At 40.9% G+C, this 26,356-nt stretch overlaps 1 protein-coding gene across 1 annotated transcript in view; it reads left to right on the plus strand.

Moving 5' to 3' along the window:
• Window positions 1-26,356, plus strand: part of LOC129696340 (HERV-H LTR-associating protein 1) — a 44,796-nt gene that overhangs the window by 3,841 nt on the left and 14,599 nt on the right. The window contains exons 2-7 of the mRNA XM_055634159.1: window positions 181-269; window positions 5,392-5,448; window positions 22,884-22,964; window positions 23,084-23,167; window positions 23,666-23,749; window positions 25,249-25,332. Coding sequence (XP_055490134.1) covers window positions 194-269; window positions 5,392-5,448; window positions 22,884-22,964; window positions 23,084-23,167; window positions 23,666-23,749; window positions 25,249-25,332 — 466 coding nt within the window. The 5' untranslated portion in view covers window positions 181-193. The remainder of the gene's footprint in view (window positions 1-180; window positions 270-5,391; window positions 5,449-22,883; window positions 22,965-23,083; window positions 23,168-23,665; window positions 23,750-25,248; window positions 25,333-26,356) is intronic.

A 26,356-nucleotide genomic window follows, 5' to 3' on the forward strand; every position in this document is an offset into this window, starting at 1 on the left:
CTTTGGGTGAAGTATAGTAAACATAATGCTACTACTAAGATGCAAAGTTCCTGCATATTTTTGTCTGATTACCATTTATTGCTGATGAAATAAAATTTCTGTAGATGAACTGCATTTTAGATGAACTGCATTTAATATTTTATAAATTGACTCACAATTCTCTTTTCTTGTCATTATCAGGGAGATATACAAAATGCAGGAATTCAGAAGAAGTCTATGTGTTAGACTGTGTGTGGGACTAATTGGGTTCATTCTCTTCATCAGTATAGGTATTTATTTATATATCTATTAATCATGTTGCTTCGTGTTATGCTAAATCTGGCGATTAAAATACATTTTCCACAGATCTTCCGTTTTGGGAACTATATGAAGTTAAATTGGAGTTCAGTAAACCTCCACTCCTTGGATATTAGTTGGACCTAGGCTAGAAAATTTGAAAACCACTGAAATAATCAGAACACTTATGCCATCGTCACGATCACAATCCTCTTGAAAAGCCACAGTTAAGTACTAAATATTTTGCGCGTCTCGGTTCAGAAACTATGGGGTGAAATTTGCAGAGTAATTTCACAGCTGCCATATATCGACACAAGTCAGCCACACTGTGAATGGCTCAACCATGTTGAGAATGACCAGATCAACCTGTCCTACCAATTACTAGCAAATTAACAAACCAGCCTGCCCTACTAACCACTGCTCCAGAGAAAGAGAGAAATTGGCCAGATACTTTGCAATTCTGTGGATAAAATGCTTTGGTATTGACCAAATTTAACAGTCGGTTCTAAATCTTCAATTGCCCTGCACAGTTATCTGCTATTGTTTATGGATATCACTTTACATTTAATAACATTCCTAGCAATCCATTTGAGAAAATGAATTCAGGAATCCAAAAACATTCTTGCTGATGCACACAAGATATTAACCTGAACTCTACAACAAAATCACTGAAGCATATTGCACTTTTTCACCTGAACAATAAACAGACTGCAAGTTACAGATAATATTACCAGAAGATTGGCGCTACCCAATACTTTCATCAGTTAGTACAAGCATGAGTACATTTGCCTTATAAAGTTTGTGTCACTTAAATTAGATGGAAAGATAATCTCACGTGCCTGTTGATCACAATACCTTTGTATGCATTGGAAAAGCAAGAATGCAAGACTATTCCAAAGAGTTGCTCTTCATAAAGATCGGCACGGTGGCACAGCAGTAGATTTGCTACCCCATAGCGCCAGAGATCCGGGTTCGATCCTGACTGCAGGTGCTTATCTGTACTGAGTTTCTGTACGTTCTTCCCGTGACCTACGTGGGTTTTCTCCGGGACCTCTGCTTGCCTCCCACACTCCTTAGACGGAGCAGTTTGTAGGTTAATTGGCTTTGGGAGAAATCAAGTTGTAACTTGTTCCTAGTGTGTGTAGGATAGTTTAATTTTGTGGTGATCATTGGTCGGTGCAGACTTGGTGGGCCGAAGGGCCTGATTCTGCACTGTATCTCTAAACTAAACTAAACTAAACTAAACTAAATGATGAAACATTAAAGCAATTAAAATTTGTTTTTATGACACCAATATATCAAGCGCAGTGGTGCTGCACAGAACCTGACACAAGTGACGATTCTAACTGTACCATGTAACTAATACTTATTTGTGCATGTGCACATTAAGATACTTAGCCATTGTGGGAAAATTAGCAAAATTCTTGCATTTCAAATCTTATACATTCGCGATTTGATTATCTGAAAATTGTCGCTTACAGAATTAGCAGATTAGTGACATGAGATTCCCCTTTCTACTTCATTTAACAGCCACATCAAAATTCATGAAGTAGTCATACAAAATAACTGTGCTAAAGTAATCCATAGGATGTTGATGAAGGAATACCATGGGCAAATGCATGTTAATATCTAAAAAAATTATCGACCTCTTTCTTTTATTTGTGTTGTTGACATATACATTTTCCTTGTAATTGTGAATATAGTTGGGTTTTTTTACATGTAGCAGTAATTATCGCACTGCAGTTCTGCCAGGTGTTTGGCACAGTAATGTTTCACATCATTGTATAAGTGATGCCTCAGTGTGTATTCATGTAGCGATCAGTTTTTCGATATATTTCACTGCTGCGCAATGACATCTTTGGTGTCTTGAAAAATCTGAGCCCAGTGTGGAATGATAGGGTAGGAGGAAATTCTCATTTACCCATTAAGTGATTTATTGAGTGTTCAAATATATAATCTAAACCCATCTCGTGTTCATGAATCCATAATGCAAACACTCAATGCTTATTTACTGCAGAACAGAAGGAGTTCATTCAGCCCATCGACACCATGCTTCCTCTCAGCAGTGCAATCCCATCTGTACCATTCTCTTCTCTACCTGTAACTTATTCTCTTTCACAATCCTGCCAGCTCATTTTTCATTCTTTTGGCAGTTACCAACACTAGGGAGTAATTTAGAGTAGAAAGTATCTTATCGCGAACTAATCTCAAACTCAAACTCAGCCTGTGTTTGAAGGAACTGCAGATGTTGGTTTAAATCAAAGATAGACACAAAATGCTGGAGTAACTCAGCAGGACCGGCATCATCTCTGGAGATGCTCAGCCTGGTTTGGGAACAGCTCCATCCAGGACCGCAAGAAATTCCAGAGAGTTGTGGACTTAGCCCAGATCATCACGCAAAACCAACTTCCCTTTCATTGACTCCATCTACACTTCATGCTGCCTCGGCAAGGGCACCAGCATTATCAAGGACCATTCTCACCCCAGTCACTCTCTCTTTCCCCCTCACCCAACAGGCAAGAGGTAAAGAAATTTGAAAACACACATCTCCAGATTAAGGGACAGTTTCTTCCCAGCTGTTATCAGGCAACTTGAATTGTCCTCTCAGCAGCTAAAGTGCGATCGTACAATTGTATTGTATTATGGTGGTGGGTTCTGGCTTGTTTTATTGTAGTGTAAATATTATTTTTAATAATTGAATAAATTTTGTTGTATTAAAAAAAAATTTAAAAAAAAGATGGACAGGTCTGTAGGTTAATTGGCTTGGTATTTAAAAAAAAGTAAATTTTGTGTGTGCGTGTGTAAGGTAGTGTTGGTGTGCGGGGATCGCTTGTCGACGTGGACTCAGTGGGCCGCGGGGCCTGTTTCCACGCTGTATCTCTGAACTAAATAAAACTAGCCTGTTAACGTACCAGCACATCCTCTGGAAGAGGGGAAAAAGCCAGAATATATCGTCACAGTGGGAAAGTGCAAACCTCATGCAGATACCACTTGAGGTCAGGTTCAAACCCAAAACCCTCAAGCTGCAGAACTGTTGTATTAATTGCTGCATCACAATGCCAAAGTTTTACTCTTTCTTTCACTCTTCCAAAATATCTTCTTTAAAAAATTCTGCTTCCCTTTTCTTTTCTAGAGAAAAAGAAACTCTAATCTAGAGTCTACATGGACCTTTAGTAATATATACATTATCTGACTGACAAGAACAAATAGAATAAATTATACAATATAGCAGACAGGCCCTTCAGCCCATAATGTCAGTGCAGAACATAATGCCATTAAATTAATCCCCTTTGCCTTCACATGATCCCTCCATTTCCCTGCATATTTATGTGCCTATCTAAAACCTTCTTAAATCCCAGTGTCCTATTTACTTTGACATCATCCGTGGCAGTGCATTGCAGGCATCTACCATTCTGTAAAATACTTGCTCCACATATATCCTTTAAAGTTTCCTCCTCTCTCTCTCCAGTATTTGACATTTCCACCCTGGGAAAAAGGCCTGGAAGTAATGGTTCTCAGGCTCCTGTGGTAACACCGAGAAATGAGCTTAGTCAGGGTGGTGTTGGTCTTTGATGATGTTAAATGCCTCTTGACTGTCCCTGGTTGTCCATTTTCTTGCAAATGCAAGTAAATCCCACCCCTAAGAGTTTTCTCCAATAGGTTTCCTACCACTAATGTGAGGCTCACCTGAATATACCGATCTTAATTAAAGGAACAACTGGCTGCTCTTCATTCCTCATGGACCTCTCCTGTGGCAAGAAAGGATCTTCATCATGGTCCCAACAATTTCCTCTCTTGTCTCTCTCAAAACCCTGGCATAGATCCCATCAGACCATGGGGACATCCAACTAAATGCTCACCAGGAGACCCAACACTACCTCCTCTTGATCTCAAAGGGATCAACTGTATTGGTATGCCCCACACTGACTTTGCTAACCTCCATATCCTTCTCCTTGATGAATAACCTGCAAAGTATACATTTTATACCTCACATACATCTTCACACTCCAAGCATATATTTCCTCCTTGAATAGTCCTACCCTCTTCCCAGTTATCCTCTTGTTTTTAATGTATGTATAAAAAGCCTTGCGATTGACGGAGTGCGGCGTAGGTTCATGAGGTTAATTTCCGGGATGGCAGGACTGTCATATGCTGAGAGAATGGAGCGGCTGGGCTTGTATACTCTGGAATTTAGAAGGATATATTGAAACATATAAGATTATTAATGGTTTGGACACGCTAGAGGCAGTAAACATGTTTCCAATGTTGGGGGAGTCCAGAACCAGGGGCCACAGTTTAAGAATAAGGGGCAAGTCATTTAGAATGGAGATGAGGAAATACGTTTTTCACACAGAGAGTTGTGAGTCTGTGGAATTCTCTGCATCAGAGGACGGTGGAGGCCAGTTCTCTGGGTACTTTCAAACGAGAGAGAGCAGAGTCAGGGGAGATGGAGAGAAGGCAGGAACGGGGTACTGATTGTGGATGCTCAGCCATGATCACATTGAATGACGGTGCTGGCTCAAAGGACCGAATTGCCTATTCCTGCACCTATTGTCTATTGCCTATTGATTTCCCTTTCATGCTACTTGCCAAGAACAATTCATGGCCATCTATTCATTAGCTCTCCTAATCCCCTGCATGAGTTCTCTTCTTCTTTAACTATATTCTTCAAAGAAGCTCTCGGATGTCATCTTCCTGACTATTACATATGCTTCCTTAGACTTGGTGGTGACTGTGTCTAAAATCTCGCTAATCATTCACAATACCCTATTTGGTATCCTTGTCCCTCCTCTCTACTGAAAAATGCTGGTATTGAACTCAGATCAGCTTGTCTTTAAACAAGGCCCAAAAATCAGATGTGGACTTATCATTTTAACATCTTATCCAAATTTACTCTTCCTAGCTCCCTGCCTCATAATGTTGTATTTTGTCCACCCCCACTTTCATACTTACCCCCAAGGTCCTAGGATTCATCCTTATTCATAGCAATCTTCATGACAATGTTATTTTGATGTGATAAAGATGTTTGTTTTGGGGGAAATTAAGCATGAGACTTTAAACTTCTAAATGATTTTCTCTCTTGTACCATTCTCGCTAACAATAACCTTGGTCTAGCTTCAAAGAACCAGAGAGAAAATGTTTGGTGGAAAAAAGCCCTGTTAATGTCAACAGGTGAGTAGCCCTTGAAATATTCTTACATGTGTCAGATATTAAAACATTGCACTTTTTCCCAGGTCATATCACATTTGTAAATGTTTGGATTTCTGTTTCTTATAACGGGCTATCCCTATGAAATCTGATTTATCTGCTTTGGAATTGCACATATCTTTGTCCTTGAAGCAGCTGGCATATGTGAGCCCTATAATCCCACTTTGTGGCAGCGCACATATGCCCAGTATCTCACTGCAGATTCTGCCTCTAAGTAATGATAGGGTTGTGGTGAGTTGAATAGTGAGGTGCTGTAGACATGATAGGTATCTGCCATAAGAGATAGCTAGATGAGGGTCTAGTGGAATGTGAGAGGGAGTGTAGCTGTGGAGCCACCCTCCTCCCCCTCCCTCTTCATTGTTCATCTCTGGTGCTATCCACTGTCTCAGCATCAACCTTTCAGAGATGGCGAGGACTGTTTCCTCCATGCAGGTAAGCAGATGAACCAGCAGAATAGTTGCCATTGACTCGGAATGTCTTCCAACTTGCCTTGGGAGGGGGAGACATGCATTGCCAGTGAATGTTTCACAACGCTTTTGTGTGGTGTGACTGGCTTGGCTGAAAGGTCAACAATGTGCACAAGTGGGTGTGAGCTTTCAGCAGGGTTATGTTTGTGGAGATGATCCTGTGGTTATTAGGTGGTTTGGAGGGACGTGGGCCAAACGCAGGAAGGTGAGACTGGTGTAGAATGGGCATGTAGGCTGGTGTGTCCAAATTGGGCCAGTTCCCACACTGTATCACTCTATGACTATAAACTTAGATTAATTTACCACCCAATTTATGATACATAAACTGCAAAACAAATCACTTGAATGCCATACTAACAATGTATATTTCCAATTATTAAAACCCAGTGCAATAATTAAAAATCATAAATGCCTAAACACAATCATGTTACTTTTCTGCCAAATCCTAAAAGGAATTATTAAACCTTAATGATTTATGTATACCATCAAACTCTTAATCCTAGTATTAACATGGTCTGCAGGGTCCAACTCACTTGAACTACCTCAATGAGTAACATCTTCTAAATTTTGCTGGCCATTTGCACACTAAACAAGTGTCCTGAGGCAGCTTGATGACATTGGCCTTGTGAAAAGGAGGAAGCTCTCACCTGCTCTACCTATTTTATTTATTTATTTTTTATTTAACCTTTATTTAACCAGGAGAAGTCTCATTGAGATTAAAAATCTCTTTTACAAGAGAGTCCTGGCCAGCTCCTTAAGTTTCAGTTCATTCTGCAGCTGGTTCCATGCGAAGGGAGCAGCATAACTAAATGCCCCTTTCCCCCAGTTCAGTACACACTTTAGGTACAGTTAGTAAGAACAAGTCCTCAGAGCGGAGCTGATAAGTTCCTGTGCTTTCTCGAATCACATATTTCTGCAGGTATGATGGAAGCACACCAAGGATAGTCTTATAAATAAGGATATGCCAATGATGGAGTCTGTGGGTGGACAGGGCAAACCATCCAACTTGAGCATACAAAGAGCAGTGGTGCGTGAGGGTTTTAAAATTAGTAACAAATCTCAGTGCTCCGTGGTAGACCGTGTCCAAAGACTGTAGGCATTTTGAAGATGCATTCATATATAAAACATCACCATAGTCCAACACAGACATAAACGTTGCAGCAACAAGTCTTTTTTTGGCTTCAAAAGGAAAACAAGATTTGTTTCTAAAGTAAAAACCTAATTTTATCTTTAGTTTTTTCACGTTGCTGGATATGAGGTTTAAAAGAGAGAGAATCGTCAATTATAATTCCCAGATGTTTATATTGAGACACAGATTCAATCACAGAGCCCTGCAAAGTGGTGATAGGAGGGAGGTCTGAGGGCTTTGATTTAGCTTTAGTGAACAGCATGAGCTTTGTCTTGTCAGCATTTAAAACAAGTTTTAAATCACACAGGTTACGTTGCACAGTGTTAAAAGCAGTTTGGAGCTGACAGAGAGCCTGATTTGGGGTAGACGCAGAGCAATATATCACTGTGTCGTCAGCATAAAAGTGAAAATTAGCGTTCGGAGCTTTATGATCTAAACTATTAATATAAATAGTAAATAATAAAGGTCCTAAAACTGATCCCTGTGGCACACCCTTGGATACATTAAGAGAGCTAGAAGTAATACCTTCTGCTCGCACACACTGGGATCTGCCTGATAGATAGTTTTTGAACCAACAGACAACTTGATCAGACAAACCGATGCTGAATAGTCTTTGTAACAATAAGGCATGATCCACAGTATCGAAAACCTTTGATAGGTCAAGGAAAAGGGCTGCACAGTGTTGCTTATTGTCTAAAAAATCAATAAAATAAGCTACTACTTTTAAAGCAGCTGTTGACGTACTATATTTTTTCCTAAAACCAGATTGAAATTCAGATAAAATACTGTTTGTTGCTAAAAAAGTCCTTCAGTTGTTGGTTTACAATGGATTCCAGCACCTTAATTAAAACAGACAATTTGGAGGTGGGCCTATAGTTGTTTAGCACAGTGGGGTCCCCCCCTTTTAACAGTGGGAGAACAAAGGCAGATTTCCAAATAAGGGGAATTTTGTTTGTCTCCAGGGATAGATTAAAAAGATAAGTCAGAGGCAATGCAATAAAATCAGCGGCTAACTTTACGAAGTAAGGCTCAAGGTTGTCTGGACCTGCCGATTTTTTTTGTGTCTAAACATCTCAGGGCCTTATGCACCTCTGAAAGTGTAACAGCGTCAAAAGTAAAGGCTTGTCCCTCAAAAAAACAACTACTATCAGAGCAAGCAGAGGAGCCTTGAGCTGCATATTGAGAGTTGAAAAGTGAACCAGAGGCAATGAAATGCTCATTAAAACAACCAAGCATGTCAGCCTTTTCATAAATTTGGGTAGAGTCTTTGACAATGCATGGAGGTAGCTGAATAACATTTTTATTTCCAGTTATTGATTTAATGGTTTTCCAGAATTTCAACGGATTGTTTAGGTTATTTGAAGTTTCAGTAAGGAAATGATCAGCTTTGGCTTTTCTAATTGCAACTGTGCTTGCATTTCGCAGCTGCCTAAAGAGCAACCAGTCTGATCCAAGACCAGTACTCCTGGCTTTAGACCATGCCACATTGCGCTCATGGAGTAAAATGGGTAACCCTGATGTGAACCATGCATTAACCCTGCCCCTTATTCTATACTTCCTAAAAGGAGCGTGCTTATTAATAATTTCAATAAAACCATCATAAAAGAATTTCCAGGCATTTTCAACATCAGGAATTACATTAATTTTCTCCCAGCCAAAGAGAAACAGGTCATGAAAAAATGCTTGCTCCACAAAATGTTTCATGTCCCGCTTTATGATGACATGCGGTTTGGTTTTAGGAACTTTTGTATTTCTTACTGTTGCAATGACACAGTGGTCACTGATGTCATTTGCAAAAACAGAAGCAGCAGAATATTTATAGTTATTAGGAACATTAGTTAAGATAAGATCAATTAAAGAAGATTTTTGCGGACATTTCAGATTAGGTCTAGTAGGACTGTCAACAATCTGAAAGAAATTAAACGAATCACAAAATGCTTTAAAATCATCTGATGCTGGTAGCAACTTGTTCCCCATAAGATTCACCCAGCACAGCCTAATTTGTTGACCACCAGACTGTCAAAAACATACACACAAAATGCTGGAGTAACTCAATGGGGCAGACAGTATCACTGGAGAGAAGGAATGGGGGAAGTTTCGGGTCGAGACCCTTCTTCAGACTGAGAGTCAGGTGAGAGGGAGACACTTTAACTCGCCCTCCCATTCCCATACTGACCTTTCTGTCTTCTGCCTCCACTAGGGTTGCTGACATTCTCACCCAATTAAGGGACAAAAGGACAAAATAAGGGACAAATTCCCGACGGCAATTCGTTGACCGACTCTGCCGTGGTTGGGTGAATGATGAGTTGGCCTAGGTGCTGGACTGCACGCAAAGCCCAGCCGGCGGGCTAGCTGAGGAGTTTTGGCCCGGGCGCCGCTCGCAAAGTCCGGCACTGCATCCAACTCATGAACCGATGATTGGCCATGAGAAGGAGGGGTGGTGGTGTCGGCGGGAAACAAAGTTCCGAAGGTCGGACAGCTGGCCGGGCTGAGGGACACGGGCGAGGTGCTGCTGCTGCACTCCATGGCCTGCACTATGTCGGGACGGGTGAGGCAGGACCAGAAGCGGCGCTCCGACCCAACAGTCCCTTGACCTGAGTAGTAGCAGTCAAATACGGGACAAGGACTGAGTTGGATGATCAGCCATGATCATATTGAATGGCGGTGCAGGCTCGAAGGGCCGAATGGCCTACTCCTGCACCTAATTTCTATGTTTCTATGTTTCTATGTATGGGACAAACCAATTTAGCCCACTATACTGGATGTCCAGGCTAATACGGGACAGTTGGCAAATCTAGCCTTCACTGTCAGAGAGAGGCCCAGCGCAAATTGGAGGAACAGCTTATATTTTGCTTGAGCAGCTTACAACCCAGAGGTATGAATATTGGCTTCTCTAACTTCAAGTAACCCTTGCTTTCCCTCTCTCTCCATCTCTCCCTCTTCCTACTTCTCTGACCAATCTGACAGTCCCCCTGATTACATTTTATCCCTGTAGACTTCGTTGCCACCTTCTCCTAACAAACAATGATCTATTATAACTCAGCGGGACAGGCATCATCTCTGGAGAGAAGAAATGGGTGACGTTTTGAGACGCAAAACTTCACCCATTCCTTCTCTCCAGAGATGCTGCCTGGCTCGCTGAGTTACTCCAGCTTTTTGTGTCTATCCTCAGTTTAAACCAGCATCTGCAGTTCCTACTTACACAATGATCTATTATACATTTTTCTTGAGCTTCATCTCATTTTCACACACTACACATCCTTTTCTCTGTGTCTCCCTCTCACCTGACTCTCAGTCTGAAGAAGGGTCTCGACCCAAAACGTCACACGTTCCTTCTCTGCCTGTCTCGCTGAGTTACTACATCATTTTATGTCAACCTTCGGTGTAAACCAGCATCCGCAGTTCCTTCCTACACATTGCTAAAAACATAGATGAGATAGCTCATTCACTTTATCTCTGAATAGCTAGGTTGAGTTTAGTTTAGTTTAGAGATTCCGCATGGAAACAGGTGCTTCGACCCACCGAGTCCGGCCGACCAACTATCACCTGCAGACAAGTTCTATCCTACACTAGGGAAAATTTACAAGAGGCCAATTATCCTACAAACCCACAAGTCTTTGGAGTGTGGGAGGAAACCGTAGCACCCGGAGGATAACCACACAGTCACAGAGAGAACGTGCAAATGCAATAAAGACAGCATCCGTCATCAGGATTGAACCCGAGTCCTTAGTGCTGTAAGACAACAACTCTACTGCTGCACCACTGTGCCAGGCTTGAGATGAGCGTGATTGAGTTAATTCTATATTGTTGAAGGGTTCATCGTTCGTCAAGACCCACAATGACAAATCTTCTTGCCAAGCACACATATCTCTCCAAAGCCATGATTAGCGGTGATTACATTTGTTTCCTGTTCACTTGCTTATTTTTAGAAAGGTGTTTCAATGGTGTGAATAATGTTTAATTCAGCATTGATGAGTGTCATGCAACTAATGCAATGTCACTTGGCCCTCTCTGGTGGAGAATATTTATTAGATAATTAATTACATATAATTTTATTCTACTGATGATTTGTATATTTTCATGGGCTATGAAGTTGTGTTTCCTTACCCTCATAAGTGCAACTGTAGCACAAGGACATTGATGAACAGGAGTTTGGATCCTGCCTTTATTCTGCAAGAAAGGTCAAGTGCAATTTGCTGTATACATTCATTTGGCCTGAGCCACATTATAGCGGCCCCAGAAATGAATGATTCCCTTGGTGTATGCAGTCCAAGATGCACTTCAATCTCTGAACTCACCAAACATTAGGCACCAGCCTAAAATGACCTGTGGCAGTGAGAGGCTTGAGTTGTCAAACTGAAGCATGGATATGCAATAGTTCTAAAGAATGGAGAACTTGTGTGAGGGTTTACCTTGGGGTAAAAATAACTTGTGAAGGAAACGACACTTATCAATGGTGACTTTTGGATCAGTAACAGAACACATGGTATAGTTAAAAACTCCTGATTCTCCAGATTCTGTTTGTTTATTTTCAAATCTCTTTCTGGAATATGGACCACATTGAGCATGTTCACGCTATTGTTACCAGGATGGAGCTTGGGGACCGTGCATTAAATCACTAGATGTAACCGGACACTTGTGCTACTGCTGTATCAACCATTCATCCTGCTTTGCTGTTACATTTCATACTGCCTTGCCCCAGGTTTGGGCCACAACTCAAACATAGGTGTAATTGTTATTAAGATGAAATGATTTATCGCAATATGAATATATGTTCCATGGTGAACATCACTCATTTGTACTCGATTAGTTTAGTTCAGTTTATTGTCACGTGTACCGAGGTGCAGTGAAAAGCTTTTGTTGCGCGCTATCCAGTCAGCAGAAATACAATACATGATAAATTGGTATATGATACAAAACATGATACAAAACATGATAATACATGAATAAAGGTACACTTTAATTTGTACTTGAGTGTCAAAAGTCCCTCTTTGTTTCCCTGGAATGATTCCCTTCATAAAAGCAGAGATGAGGATGCAAACAGGCAGAATTATTCTCATTATAAATTTTGACTTTTGGAACATTTAGAGAATGTCAGCACAGACACAGATTGAATCACCATTGTATATTCAAATCCACACCTGTACTCAGTGCAATTTCTGGTCCATACTTATTTTCAGCTTATTTCATGCATTCATTATTTTGACATATGCAAAAATAACTGGCATTTTAAAACACTGTCAGGAACAACCGTGCTTAAATCTAATTTGCTAAGTTGTAATGCAGTTAATGGAAATTACTGCAATTATTATTCATTTTGTTAATAGAAATTTGTAAATTAAAGTTACCTGAAAAGCTTTTAAGGTCATTGTCAGCAAATTATCATCATTAACTCTAAAAAGCATTTTTGGTACAACAGAATTTTTATTAAGTCAATTTTAATTTCAAGGCTGAAAGTATTTAATAATACTTGAAGGGATATTTAGCATTTTCAAAATTGGTGTTTGTTTTCTCTATATCTGCAGACTGGCATTCCTCATTTTAGTGACATATTTTTCAGGCCTTCTTGAAAGTGGCCTAGGCTTTCATGTTCATAAGTTCATAAGTGATTGGAGTCATATTAGGCCATTTGGCTCATCGTCTACTCCGACATTCAATCATGGCTAATCTATCTTTCCCTCTTAACAACATTCTACTGCCTTCTCCCTGCCAGAACCGCTGACACCCGCACTATTCAAGAATTTATCTATCTTTGCCTTAAAAATATCCATCGACTTGGCCTCAGCCTTTTGTGGCAATGATTTCCACAGTTTCACCACTCTCTGACTTATTCCTCCTCATCTATTTCCTAAAGGAACATCCTTTTATTCTGTGGCTATGACCTCTGGTCATAGACTCTCCCACTAATGGAAACATCCTCTCCACATCCACTCTATCCAGGCCTTTCACTATTTGGTAAGTTTCAATGAAGTCCCCCTCATCCTTCTAAACTCCAGCGAGTGCAGGCCCAGTGCCATCAAACGCTCACCATATGTTAACCCATTTATTCCTGGGATCATTCTTGTAAACCTCCGCTGGACCCTCTCCAGCACCAGCACATCCTTGCTCGGATATAGGGTCCAAAATTGCTCACAATACACCAAATGCGGTCTGACCAGCCCCCTATAAAGCCTCAGCATTACATCCTTGTTTTTGTATTCTAATCCTCTCAAAATAAATGCTGGCATAGTGCTTGCCTTCCTTACTACCGATTTGACTTGCAAATTAACTTTTTGTGAATCCTGCCCAAGCACTCTCAAGTTCCTTTGCACCTCCATTTTCAGTTTTAACGTTCCCACTGTGTGAAAAGACCTGGACTTCTCAAAACAATAACAATGATAAGAAATGTATTTGCAAGATGTAATAATTAGAAGCAGCAAGCACCAATTCAATTTTATATCAACTTGCAACAGGAAAACAAATCATTTAAAATTGGGCAGGTGACAAGAGTTGCTGTGAAGATGAACTTTTCTGAAAGTTACATTCAAGTAAAATCTTAATTGCATTTATCATTTGCACATTAAAACTACAGGGAACTACCTTAATCACTACAAACCAATCAATTTCATTGATGTGATATTAAGTGCACCAACTGTGGGGATTAAAAATTCTGATTACATGGCATGAATGTGCCAGTAATTTAAAGGACTTCCTGTGTCTTTAACTCAATGTCAGGCAATCAAAAGCTGATCAAATAATTTCCGTTAACAAAATAAAGAAAATAATTAAGGTGATGGTGGATGAATCATTTGAAGTAATGCATTTATAATTAATGGATAACTTTGCCTTCAAATTAGTCTGCTATTTTGAATCATTGAATCCATGCGCTACACTTTAGGGGACTTGCAGACTAGTCCCATTCTCATATCCTAGAATAATTGACCCAGTATGTTAAGTTTTAGTTTTTAGTTAAGAGAAACAGTGCGCACCAAGTCTGCACCGACCAGCGATCCCCGCACATTAACACTATCCTAAACACACTAGGGACAATTTTCCACTTATACCAAGCCAATGTACCTACATACCTGTACGTCTTTAGAGTGTGGGAGGAAACCGAAGATCTCGGAGAAAACCCATGTGATCACGGGAAGAATGGGCAAACTCCATACTGACAGCACCCATAGTTTGGGGGGGTTAAAGTAACCTTTTTTTGCTATTTCTTAACTCTAAATTATAAGGCTAGAAATTTGTTAGAAGGAGCAAAGCTACTTTACGGATTCAAATAATATATCAATACAAACATATATTGAGAGATAAGGTCTTAAGTTCTTAACCCTACTATCTACCTCTTTGGTGATGCTCGGACTACCCTTGATCAGACTTTGCTGGCTTTACCCTGCACTAAACGTTATTCCCCTACCATGTACAGTGCATTCAGAAAGTATTCAGACCTCTTCACTTTTTCCACATTTTGTCACGTTACAGCCTTATTTTAAAATGGATTAAATTCATTTTTTATCGTAAATCTACACATAATACCCCAGAAAGAAGATGTGAAAACAGGTGTTTAGAAATCTTTGCAAAGTAATTAACAAGAAATAACTGAAATATCACATTTACATAAGTATTCAGACCCTTTACTTTGACACTCAAAATTGAGCTTAGGTGCATCCTGTTTCCATTGATTATCCTTGAGATGTTTCTACAACTTGATTGGAGTCCACCAGTGGTAAATTAAGTTGATTGTACATGATTTGGAAAGGCGCACACCTGGCTATATAAGGTCCCACAGTTGACACTGCCATGAAGATGAGGAAATTGGCTGTTGATCTCCAAGACACGATTGTGTTCAGACACGGACCTGGGGAAGTGTATAAAAACAATTTCTGCAGCATTACAGGTCCTGAAGAGCACAGTGGCCTCCATCATTCTTAAATGGAAGAACTTTGCAACCACCAGGAATAGAGCTGGCCGCCCGGCCAAACTGAGCAATCGGGGGAGAAGTGCCTTGGCCAGGGAGGTGACCAAGAACCCTGTTGGTCACTCTGACAGAGCTCCAGTTTTCCTTTGTGGAGATGGGAGAACCTTCCAGAAGGACAATTATATCTGCAGTACTCCACCAATCAGGCCTTTATGGTAGAGTGGCCAGACAGAAGCCACTCCTCAGTAAAAGACACATGACAACCCAATTGGTGTTTGCCAAAAGGCATCTAAAGGACTCTCAGACTATGAGAAACAAGATTCTCTGGTCTGATGAAACCACGATTGAACTCTTTGGCCTCAATGCCAAGTGTCACATCTGGAGGAAACCAGGCACTGCTCATCACCTGGCCAATACCATATCTACAATGAAGCATGGTGGTGGCAGCATCATGCTGTGGGGATGTTTCTCAGCGGTAGGAACTGGGAGACTAGTCAGGATCGAGGGAAAGATGAACAGAACAAAGTACAGAGAGATCCTTGATGAAAACCTGCACCAGAGCGTTCTGGACCTCAGACTGGGGCGGAGGTTCACCTTCCAATTGGACAATGACCCGAAGCACACAGCCAAGACCATGCAGGAGTGGCTTTGTGACAAGTCTGTGATGTCCTGGAGTGGCTCAGCCAGAGCCCGGACTTGATCCCGATCGAACATCTCTGGAGGGACCTGATAATAGCTGTGCATCAATGCTCCCCATCCAACCTGACAGAGCTTGAGAGGATAAGCAGAGAAGAATGGGAGAAATTACCCAAGTACAGGTGTGCCAAGCTTGTAGCATCATACACAAGAAGACTTACTGTAATCGCTGCCAAAGGTACCTCAACCAAGTACTGAGTAAAGGGTCGGAATACTTATGTAAATATGATATTTCAGTTATTTCTCTTTAATTACTTTACAAACATTTCTAACACCTGCTTTCACTTTTTTTTATTATGGGGCAATGTGTGTAGATTGATGATTTAAAAAAAATGAATTTAATCCATTTTGGAATAAGGCTGTAATGAAACAAAATGTGGAAAAGTGATGGGGTCTGAATACTTTCTGAATGCACTGTATCTATGCACTGTAGATGGATCGATTGTAATCGTGTATTGTCTTTCTGCTGATTTGTTAGCATGCAACAAAAGCTTTTCTCTGTCCATCGGTACATGTGACAATAAACGACACTAAAACTAAAATTAAACTAAAACTTAAAAGGTCATGTGATATGAACAGAATTAGGCCATTCGCCCCATCAAGACTACTCTGCAATTCAAACATGGCTGATCCATCTCTCCCTCCTAACCCTCTAATGCCTATATTATAATAGGATTATTATGCAAGTGCATGGCAGCATACATACTTAGAAACCGAATTTCACCAAGTTTTGTGTACAAAAACATTTATCATTTACATCAAATCAGGTACCACAATAAATGCAGCGTGAATCATGAACAGTGAAAGTGGAAAAGTTTACACCCAGAAACAAGTGTTAAAATAAGAGCTGCATGCTTCTCGATAAAATCTCACCCAAATCGAGGGCATCTGCCAATGTTTCATTACCTGGCATATAGAGAAGGCAACAACACATAAATGCATACTCGCTCGCCCACCACTACAGCCAGATAGCAGCAACGCAGGCTTTCTTTTTGTCACGAAGGAGAGAGAGGTGCAGGGAAGAAGGATATTATTCTCACACTCACTCTAAGAGACTTGGAATTTCTGGTCAGTCAGGTGAGTGGTCCTGTGCACGAGGGAGTCTGGTGGGGGAGGGCCATGGGTACAGATGACCCACCAAGCTCACCATTTGGAGTGTGACCACTCACAAAGTGGAGCGATGCAGAAACATAGAAACATGGAATTAGGTGCAGGAGTAGGCCATTCGGCCCTTCGAGCCTGCACCGCCATTCAATATGATCATGGCTGATCATCCAACACAGTATCCCATACCTGCCTTCTCTCCATACCCTCTGATCCCCTTGGCCACAAGGGCCACATCTAACTCCCTCTTAAATATAGCCAATGAACTGGCCTCAACTACCCTCTGTGGCAGAGAGTTCCAGAGATTCACCACTCTCTGTGTGAAATCAGGTACCACAATAAATGCAGCGTGAATCATGAACAGTGAAAGTGGAAAAGTTTACACCCAGAAACAAGTGCTAAAATAAGAGCTGTTGTGTTCACAAGGTGATCTTCACACCACTGTCTACATCCACAAATCCTCTGAGGAAAATTTATTTGAAATGTTCTTTAAACCAGATGCCCCTCGTCAAGAAGTAAATAAGTATTTATTGTAGAAAGTCATTTGAGTAAGTGGAGCCGCCAATGGTATTCCTTCAATTGGATGATGTAATCATTGCAGTTGGATCCGTGAAGCAGCAGTGAAGGGATTTTTACATATCATCTGGGCTCTCCTCTCTGATTATTGGTGTGCAGTGCTCTTGGGAATAGATTTGGGCAAGGATGCATTGGGAACTGGGATTTTGTGGGTTCCTTACCTGTCTCTGCATCAGGAAGTCTTCAAGATGGGTGAGAGATCATGTTTGTTTTGTAATTCTCGAAAGAAATAATATTTTCACTTCAGTGAAGCTTGTTCAATACCATAACGGAAAAATAAAATTACGTTTTTTTGTGATGCTTTGCAAAAATCAATTTTACCTGGAATACATCTTGCTAGTAAAATTGGTTTGGTGAAATCATACCAAACACAAACTTAAGATGAATGTCAAACATCTGGGAGAGTGAAGTGCCTCTTTCATGGTGAGTAGATTGTTAGTGGTCAAGGGCTAGAATTATGGGACAAGGGTTACCCTATACTCCCTAATGCACATGTACACCAATGCACTGCACGACCACAGCAGCTGGGGATAGACACAATGAGAGCAAGTTAGAGGGCTAGATAGATCCCTGGCTGGTGATTGAATGTTGGTGTAGTCTAGTTGGGCAGAATGGCCTAATTCTGTTCCTAGAACTTGTGAACATGGCAACAGAGCAGAGGAAAACACTGCCAGTCTCCTCAACAGTTGTGTGCATTAGTAGATGATGGGCAGATGCAAATACTTCATGCTATTGAAGTCAAAGGCAACTGCTGATGTCAGAGGAAGAGCTGCAAGGAGACCCCGAGCCTGAGGGCCATGAGACAGATTCTAAAGAGCAGCGGAAGTCTGAGAAAAAGAGGAGGAAGAACGCAATCAAAGGAATGTCCCCGCTCAGCATCCGCAGTCTCATCTGCCAGCTGAAAAGAGGGAAAGATTGGCATTATGACACTGTTATTGCAAGCTATCCCTATGAAATCTGAGTTCTCTGCATTGGAATCACATATATCTTTTGGCATATGTGAGCCTTATTGTGCCACTTGGTTACAGTCCACTGATACCCAGTATCTCACTGCAGATTCTGCCTCCAAGTAATGGTAGGGTACAGTTTCATTTTTATGTTGGCACAGACCAGAATGTAGACAACCATGTCATTGAGTAAGTGGTTAACACTAGAAAGGATCTGCGAGGCACCAATTGTTATGGGTGCATGGACGTTTCCCATCATAGTTTATCAAGTCAAGTCAAGTTTATTCGTCACATACACATACGAGATGTGCAGTGAAATGAAAAGTGGCAATGCTCGTGGACTTTGTGCAAAAAAACAAACAAACAACCAAACAAACTACAAACAGAATGTAACAGAATCACATATTCTTTTCCATATTAAATATTGTGGGCGGAAGGAAAAATGGAAAAAACAGCAATTTTAAAAAAAAGCAGTAGGGTGGTACAGTAAAGTTAGTCCCGGGTGAGACTGGAGTTTACAGTCCGAATGGCCTCTGGGAAGAAACTCCTTCTCAACCTCTCCGTTCTCACAGCATAGCAACGGAGGCGCTTGCCTGACCGTAGCAGCTGGAACAGTCCGTTGCAGGGGTGGAAGGGGTCTCCCATGATTTTATTGCCTCTGGAGTTGCACCTCCGGATGTATAGTTCCTGCAGGGAGGCGAGTGAAGTTCCCATAGTGTGTTCGGCCGAGCGCACTACTCTCTGCAGAGCCTTCTTGTCCTGGGCAGAGCAATTCCCAAACCAAATGGTAATATTTCCGGACAAGATGCTTTCCACAGCCACTGAGTAGAAGCACTGGAGGATCCTCGGAAACACTCTGAATTTCCTCAATTGCCTAAGGTGGTAAAGGCGCTGCCTTGCCTTACTCACGAGTGCTGCGGCGTGTGATGTCCATGTCATATCCTCAGAGATGTGGACTCCCAGGTATTTAAAGTCACTCACCCTATCCACAGTATCCCCATTTATCCTCAATGGAGTGTACGTCCTCGGATGATGTGCCCTCCTAAAGTCCACGATCAGCTCCTTAGTTTTTTTGATGTTCAAGAGGAGGCTGTTGTCCTGGCACCAGAGTGCCAGATCAGCCACCTCCTCCTGGTAGGCCTTCTCATCATTGTCTGAGATCAGGCCCACCACCACAGTGTCATCAGCAAACTTGATTATCGAGTTGGAGCTGAACCTAGCCACACAGTCATGTGTGTACAGGGAGTACAATAGGGGGCTGAGGACGCAACCCTGGGGGGATCCTGTGCTCAGGGTGAGGGATTTCGATGTATTCCCTCCCATCTTGACAACCTGGGGCCTGGCGATGTGAAAGTGTTTTTCAGAAAATGTTTCATTGGTGTTTTTTCACCATTCAATGTTTACTAGCAGGCCGTATCAACAAGCTTCACTGAAGTGAAAATAATTTCTATCAAGACATGTAAGAAAAAAATAAGTTTGAGCAGAAACTCAACATTTACAATAGGAACAACTTAAAGATGTGGAAGGTTTTCTAATATTGCAAAGTACAATTAAAAAAAAACGTACAATTTTTACCAAGAACAACAGCGTTGTTCAGAACACTTTTTAAATTAATAATCAATAAATCCAGCAAGGATTGTAGACTTGTTATGCTAACCATCAATAAGCTAAGAAGGAATTAACTTGAAATTGAGGTTTAAACATAACAGTCGGACAAAAGCAAATAAGAATCATTGTTCGGGGTATACTCTGGTTCCGCGAATTCAGTCAATGTCCTAACGTGCACAGTGAACAACGGAGAACTCAAGGTAAATCTCAAGGCAACACATGGTAGAAAGTCAGTGGTGCGTTCCAATGTTTCAATAGCAAGGCAAAAAATGAAGGAAGAAATCGATTATATCAACAGTTAGAAAATCTGACAAAGTAACTTCTATTTGTATGTGGCAACAACTTGTGGCAACAACTTGGTGGGAAATAACATGGTGGAGGTGAGAAGTGATGGCTGGAATTCTGTTTTCAGTGATTTGATTCATCAATTGAGAATCATGCGCTGTCCCTTACCATGTATCTATACACAGTAAATGTATCGATTGTAATCATGTATTGTCTTTCTGCTGACTGGTTAGCACGCAACAGAAGCTTTTCACTGCACCTCGGTACACGTGACAATAAATTAAACTGAATTGAATCCTATTGCAGGAATAACATAATAATTTATTGAACACTCTTTATTATCAAAAATAACGCTCGAATGCATACATCAAAGGACGTAAATCTTATCCCAGGCTGCTGAAAGGTTGAAGATGAAGATGTATATATGTTTATGCCCTTATTGTCTCATTCACATACAAGGCTGGTACTGATCTTCTACTGGCTTCAACCAAATGTAAATCATGTGCATACTTTCAGCATTGGCAACTACCATCATGATTCTGGAGGCCCAAAACTGGCTTTACTGAGCAAGACAATTTAAAGAGAACTGTAACCTTTGCATTCCCTGTCACTCCATCGCTCCCCCACCGTATTAAATTTTTATTGTTTGTATGCTTTCATTATCACCTCTTCTACAGCCAACAATGGACCATTGTGGGCTCCACATTTCCCGGGTCACTATGCCGACTCTGATTTGTTCTGTACCTTCTCATACTTCTAGTTTCCCTCTGCCCTGACCCTTAGTTTGAAGAAAGATTTTGACCCGAAAGGTCACCTATTCCTTTTCTATAGAGATGCTGCCTAACCCGCTGAATTAATCCAGCATTTTGTGTCTATCTTCAGTGTAAACCAGCATCTGCAGTTCCTTCCTACAAATCCCTTGACCCATTGTCAAGTAGTTGCAACAATACTTGCATGAATAACTGGTGATATCTCCTGAATGTTTTGTAGGAATGGTGAATAATTGTAAAAAAAGGACACTAAGTGCTGGCATAACTCAACGGGTCAGGGTTTCTCCAGAGATGCTGCCTGACCCACTGAGTTAACCAGAAAAATCGGGTGGCACAATGGTGTAGTGGTAGAGTTGCTGCTTTACAGCACCAGAGACCCAAGTTTGATGCTGATTACGGACGATATCTGTACGGAGCTTGTACGTTCTCCACGTGACTGTGTGGGTTTTCCCCGGATGCTCTCGTTTCCTCCCACATTCCAAAGATGTACAAGTTTGTAGGTCCATTGGCTACTGTAAAATTGTAAATTGTCCCTTGTGTGCAGGATAGTGCTAGTGTGCAGGGTGATTGGTGGTCGGTGCAGATTAGGTGGGTGGAAGGGCCTGTTTCCACAATGTATCTCTCAACTCTAAAGTCCAAATAATTAGAGAAAACACATGTAGTTACTGAGAGATCATGCAAACTCCATACAGACGGCACCTGTATTGCACACAGGCCATTGGAATGGTGAACTGTGCCACTATAAAGTAACAGGAAGCATTTTTCATGTATTTTTTAAAGAAGCTATGTAGAATGTGGAAAAAGACAAAGAGGAATATGAAGATCTTTTCAGAGAGTAAACAGCTATGGTGCCACACTGCTGAAGACATTGGCAGCAAAGACGAGGCAATAAAAGTAGATGTAGAAGAAGACGACAAATTGAATACTAGAGTACAACAAATGCTCACCCAGCACTGAGACCTCTACCCATCATAAACTTTACAATCAGGATCCTGAAGTCTTCAATAGATTCTTTCACAAGGCCTTGAGATGAACCTGAGACTTACTGGATCTATAATTTGACAACTAAATAATAATCAAAAGTGATGGAACCAAAATAAATATATGTGTCATGGTACACGAGTCAATGAAAGTAGGCATGCAGGTGCAGCAGGCAGTGAAGAAAGCGAATGGTATGTTAGCATTCATAGCAAAAGGATTTGAGTATAGGAGCAGGGAGGTTCTACTGCAGTTGTACAGGGTCTTGGTGAGACCACACCTGGAGTATTGCGTACAGTTTTGGTCTCCTAATCTGAGGAAAGACATTCTTGCCATAGAGGGAGTACAGATGAAGGTTCGCCAGACTGATTCCTGGGATGTCAGGACTTTCATATGAGGAAAGACTGGATAGACTTGGCTTGTACTCGCTAGAATTTAGAAGATTGAGGGGGGGATCTTATAGAAACTTACAAAATTCTTAAGGGGTTGGACAGGCTAGATGTAGGAAGATTGTTCCCGATGTTGCGGAAGTCCAGAACAAGGGATCACAGTTTAAGGATAAGGGGGAAATCTTTTTGACCGAGATGAGAAAAACTTTTTTCACACAGAGTGGTGAATCTGTGGAATTCTCTGCCACAGAAGTTAGTTGAGGCCAGTTAATTGGCTATATTTAAGAGGGAGTTAGATGTGGCCCTTGTGGCTAAGGGGATCAGGGGGTATGGAGAGAAGGCAGGTACAGGATACTGAGTTGGATGATCAGCCATGACCATATTCAATGGCGGTGCGGGCTCGAAGGGCCGAATGGCCTACTCCTGCACCTATTTTCTATGTTTTTATGTATAATATCTTGATGTGGCATCCTCTCAATCCAACAAAATATTTTAAATTCTATTTCCCTCCCACTATGTGTGATATTTAAAGCTGTTTCTCCATTTTCAGAATTACCTGTTGCATCTCTTGACCCTGGTGCCATTGATCTGACTGAATTAGTCAATAAAATGATCAATACAACACTTGAAGGTAAAGTTTTCTAATCATTTTGTATGCTCGGATATGGATATAGGCAGACATTTATATTTGTAATGTCACATGGTCCATAGTCCACATACATATTAATTTTACGTGTAAAATATTCACAGGAAATCAACAGTTCTTCTCATTGCTGGGCGTCACTTCCCATAGTTCCCTTGCACTCCATAAAGTGTCCATTCTCATTTATGACAGTAAGTACTCACTTTAACTTTTTGTAGTTTGTCATGAATTTCTATGGAGTTGTAAAACTGTCGTGATGTTGACTGTTTAGTTTAGTTTAGAGATACAGCGCGGAAACAGGCCTTTCGATCCACCGAGTCCGCGCCGACCAGCGATCCCCGCTCACTAACACTATCCTACTACGCACACTAGAGAAAATTTACACTCTTTATCGAAGCCGATTAGCCAACAAACCTGTACGTCTTTGGAGTAGGGGAGAAAACTGGAGCACCCGGAGAAAACCCACGCATGTCACGGGGAGAACATACAAAGTCCATACAGACAGCGCCCATAATCAGGATCCAATCCAGGTCTCTGGCACTGTAAGACAGCAACTCTACTGCTGTGCCACTGTGCCGCCCTTAGAGATTTTAGAGATGCAGCATGGAAACAGGCCCTTCGGCCCACAGAATCCGCGCCGGCCACCAATCGTAATTTTGTGATTGATTTTGTGATTTCTCTGCCCATAGTCTCAAGCTTCTGGAAAATTGATTCATCTGTTTTCCCATTGAAGTACTGCTACTGCTTAAACAACAGGACAAATGACTTGACAGGTTAGTTAATATCTAAAGTAATTCTACTTGTAAACATGTTATGTAGCCAAAACAGTTTAGGAATAGTTTCTGATATCAAGAGAAAAAAAGAACAGTTATGACTAAAGACATTGATATCAACTCCTTGGCACTGATGAAAATAATATCCAGAATAGAGCGAGAGGGGCACTACTTAGAGTCATGGAGTCATACAGCACTGAAACGGGCCCTACATCCCAACTTGCCAACTTGTCCATGCCAACCCAAAATGATCCATCTACACTAGTTCCACCTGCCCATTTTTGGCCCATATCCCTCTAAGCCTTTCCTATCCATGTACCTGTCCAAATGTCGTTTGATTAGCTGCTTATTGCAAAAACTTGGAATATCCCATAAAACCTCAACCTTTCTATATCTGTCTCTTTTTTAAAGACAGTCCTTGAAACATAACTCATTGCCACTTATCTTATCTCTGTTAATGTAATTTTGATTGATGTTCTATGAAACATAATGGGTGATTTTACCATATTAAAAGCATTCCATAGATGTTGGTTGTTGCAAGCAGGAGAGCAACACAAATCAATCCGTTCATCCCTCTTTCAGGCAAATTGGGTTTCATATTCAAAGCACGATGGATTGAATAGTATTTTGGTTTCAAGTCTGTTTCCATTGACTCCATCTACACTTCACGCTGCCTCGGCACGGTCACCATCACAATCAAGGACCAGTTTCAGCCCCGGTCACTTCCTCTTCTCACCTCTCTCATCAGGCAAGATGTACAGGTTTGAAAAGACATACCTCCAGATTTAGAGACAGTTTCTTCCCAGCTGTTGGGCAACTGAACAGGCCTTTCATCAGCTAGGATGTGGGCCTGACCTCCCATCTATCTCATACCCCCAGACTTTATCTTACACTAAATATTGTACCCTTTATCCTTTATCTGTGCACTGTGTTCGACGATTGTAATCTGGTATAGACATTTCTTTGACCTGATAGCATGCAAATAAAATCTTATAACTGTACCTCGGTAGACGTGATAATAATAAACATACTAAATGAAAACCAAAGTAAAACTGTTACATTGGTATCACTGTTAATATAAGTCTGAATCACTTACTGCATTACAAAATGTCCTCCTTTCTGGATATTTTATCTTAAATCTATAATATAATCAGAATTCCCTGAAAACACCCAGCAGGGCAGACAGCATCTTTGGAAAGAGAAACCGTGTAAATGTTTCTGCCTGAAGAACAGTCATTAATTAGTAATCTTTTCAACACTTTTAAATGTCAGAGAGCTGAAATATTAACCTTATTTCTCACTTGCAGGTGCTGCCTGCCTTGCTGAGTATTAAGTACATTTTACAGTAGTCATTTGATTCTGCTGATTCATCTTATTCTGAGAGCAGTGTTCCTTAAACAATTAGAATGAAAGAACAGAATAATGAACGTTAAAAAAGCATGTACCATTCCAATATTCATTACTATGGACCAACCATCTACATGTTTTTGTCTTTACAGATTTCACTGCTGTTGTGGTTGACTTTGTGGGAAATACCACCAGTTTCTTCAAGGAGATTTTTAAGTCTAACTCCATTCTCTATGGTTTTCAATTTTTATTGATTGTTGTATGATATCTTGAGTATTAACCCCTGGTACCTTCAAACTAAGCATGCAGAAAGTTTGGAATTAGGAATATTCCCAATTAGGAATTGTCCCTTGGCAAAGAGGATTTTTTTGTGGATTGAGGGAATGTTGATTAAGGGAATGTTGGTAATCCTATAAATCTGGGAAATGATGCTGAGTCCAGAAATGATTGCAGGTTATAACTCCTGTGCACAGATAAAGTTGGTGATCCTGAATTTGCAGAGGAAATGGTGAAACTGAGAAGGGATAATCTTGTGATCCTAGGAATACTGGAAATGGATACCTTTCTGAGAATGAGGGACGGGCTTGTGATTCCAAGAATGGGGGAAGTGTTTGTATTTTGTGGAAATGTGGGAAGGTATTGTGAGTCCGGGAAGTGTTGTGTTCCTGGGAATGGGAAAGTGTCTGTGATCCGGAGAATGATGAAAGGGGTTATGATCTGGGGTAGGTATTTTGATTTTGAAGATCGGGGAATTGCTTATCACCCAGAAATGAGGGTGAATTTTGTGATCATTGTAAAAGGGAAAATATTAGTGATCTTGGGAATAGAAGAAGGGTCAGTGATTCTGGGAATGAGGAAAGGGTTGATGATTCTGGGAATGAAGACTAGGTTAATCTCTAAATGTAACTAAACTTAATGACCTTGGTTATTTAAAGGTCACTGCTTCTTAATGGGATAGTGATGTTAAACATGGGCTAGGTTAACGTGACCTTTGTATGTTTGGAAATTATTGCCATTGTGATACTTTAAAATTGATTTTTTTAAACTCCTTGGAGAATACAAAAATCATTTGATGACACGTTTTATTTTTGTTTTGCCATCCGATTTCACTATACAACAAAATCAAGAGAAACTACATTGCAAATGTTGTCATTATTTTGCTCTCAATAGTCAAGATCAATATTTTTTCTGGGTCTGATGTTAATGGATGAGGAGATGGTTTTCCATCAAAAGTGTAGTTCTGCACTGCATTCCTGTAGT

Source organism: Leucoraja erinacea, chromosome 4, assembly GCF_028641065.1.
Source record: "Leucoraja erinacea ecotype New England chromosome 4, Leri_hhj_1, whole genome shotgun sequence".
NCBI classification, from domain to species: domain Eukaryota; kingdom Metazoa; phylum Chordata; class Chondrichthyes; order Rajiformes; family Rajidae; genus Leucoraja; species Leucoraja erinaceus.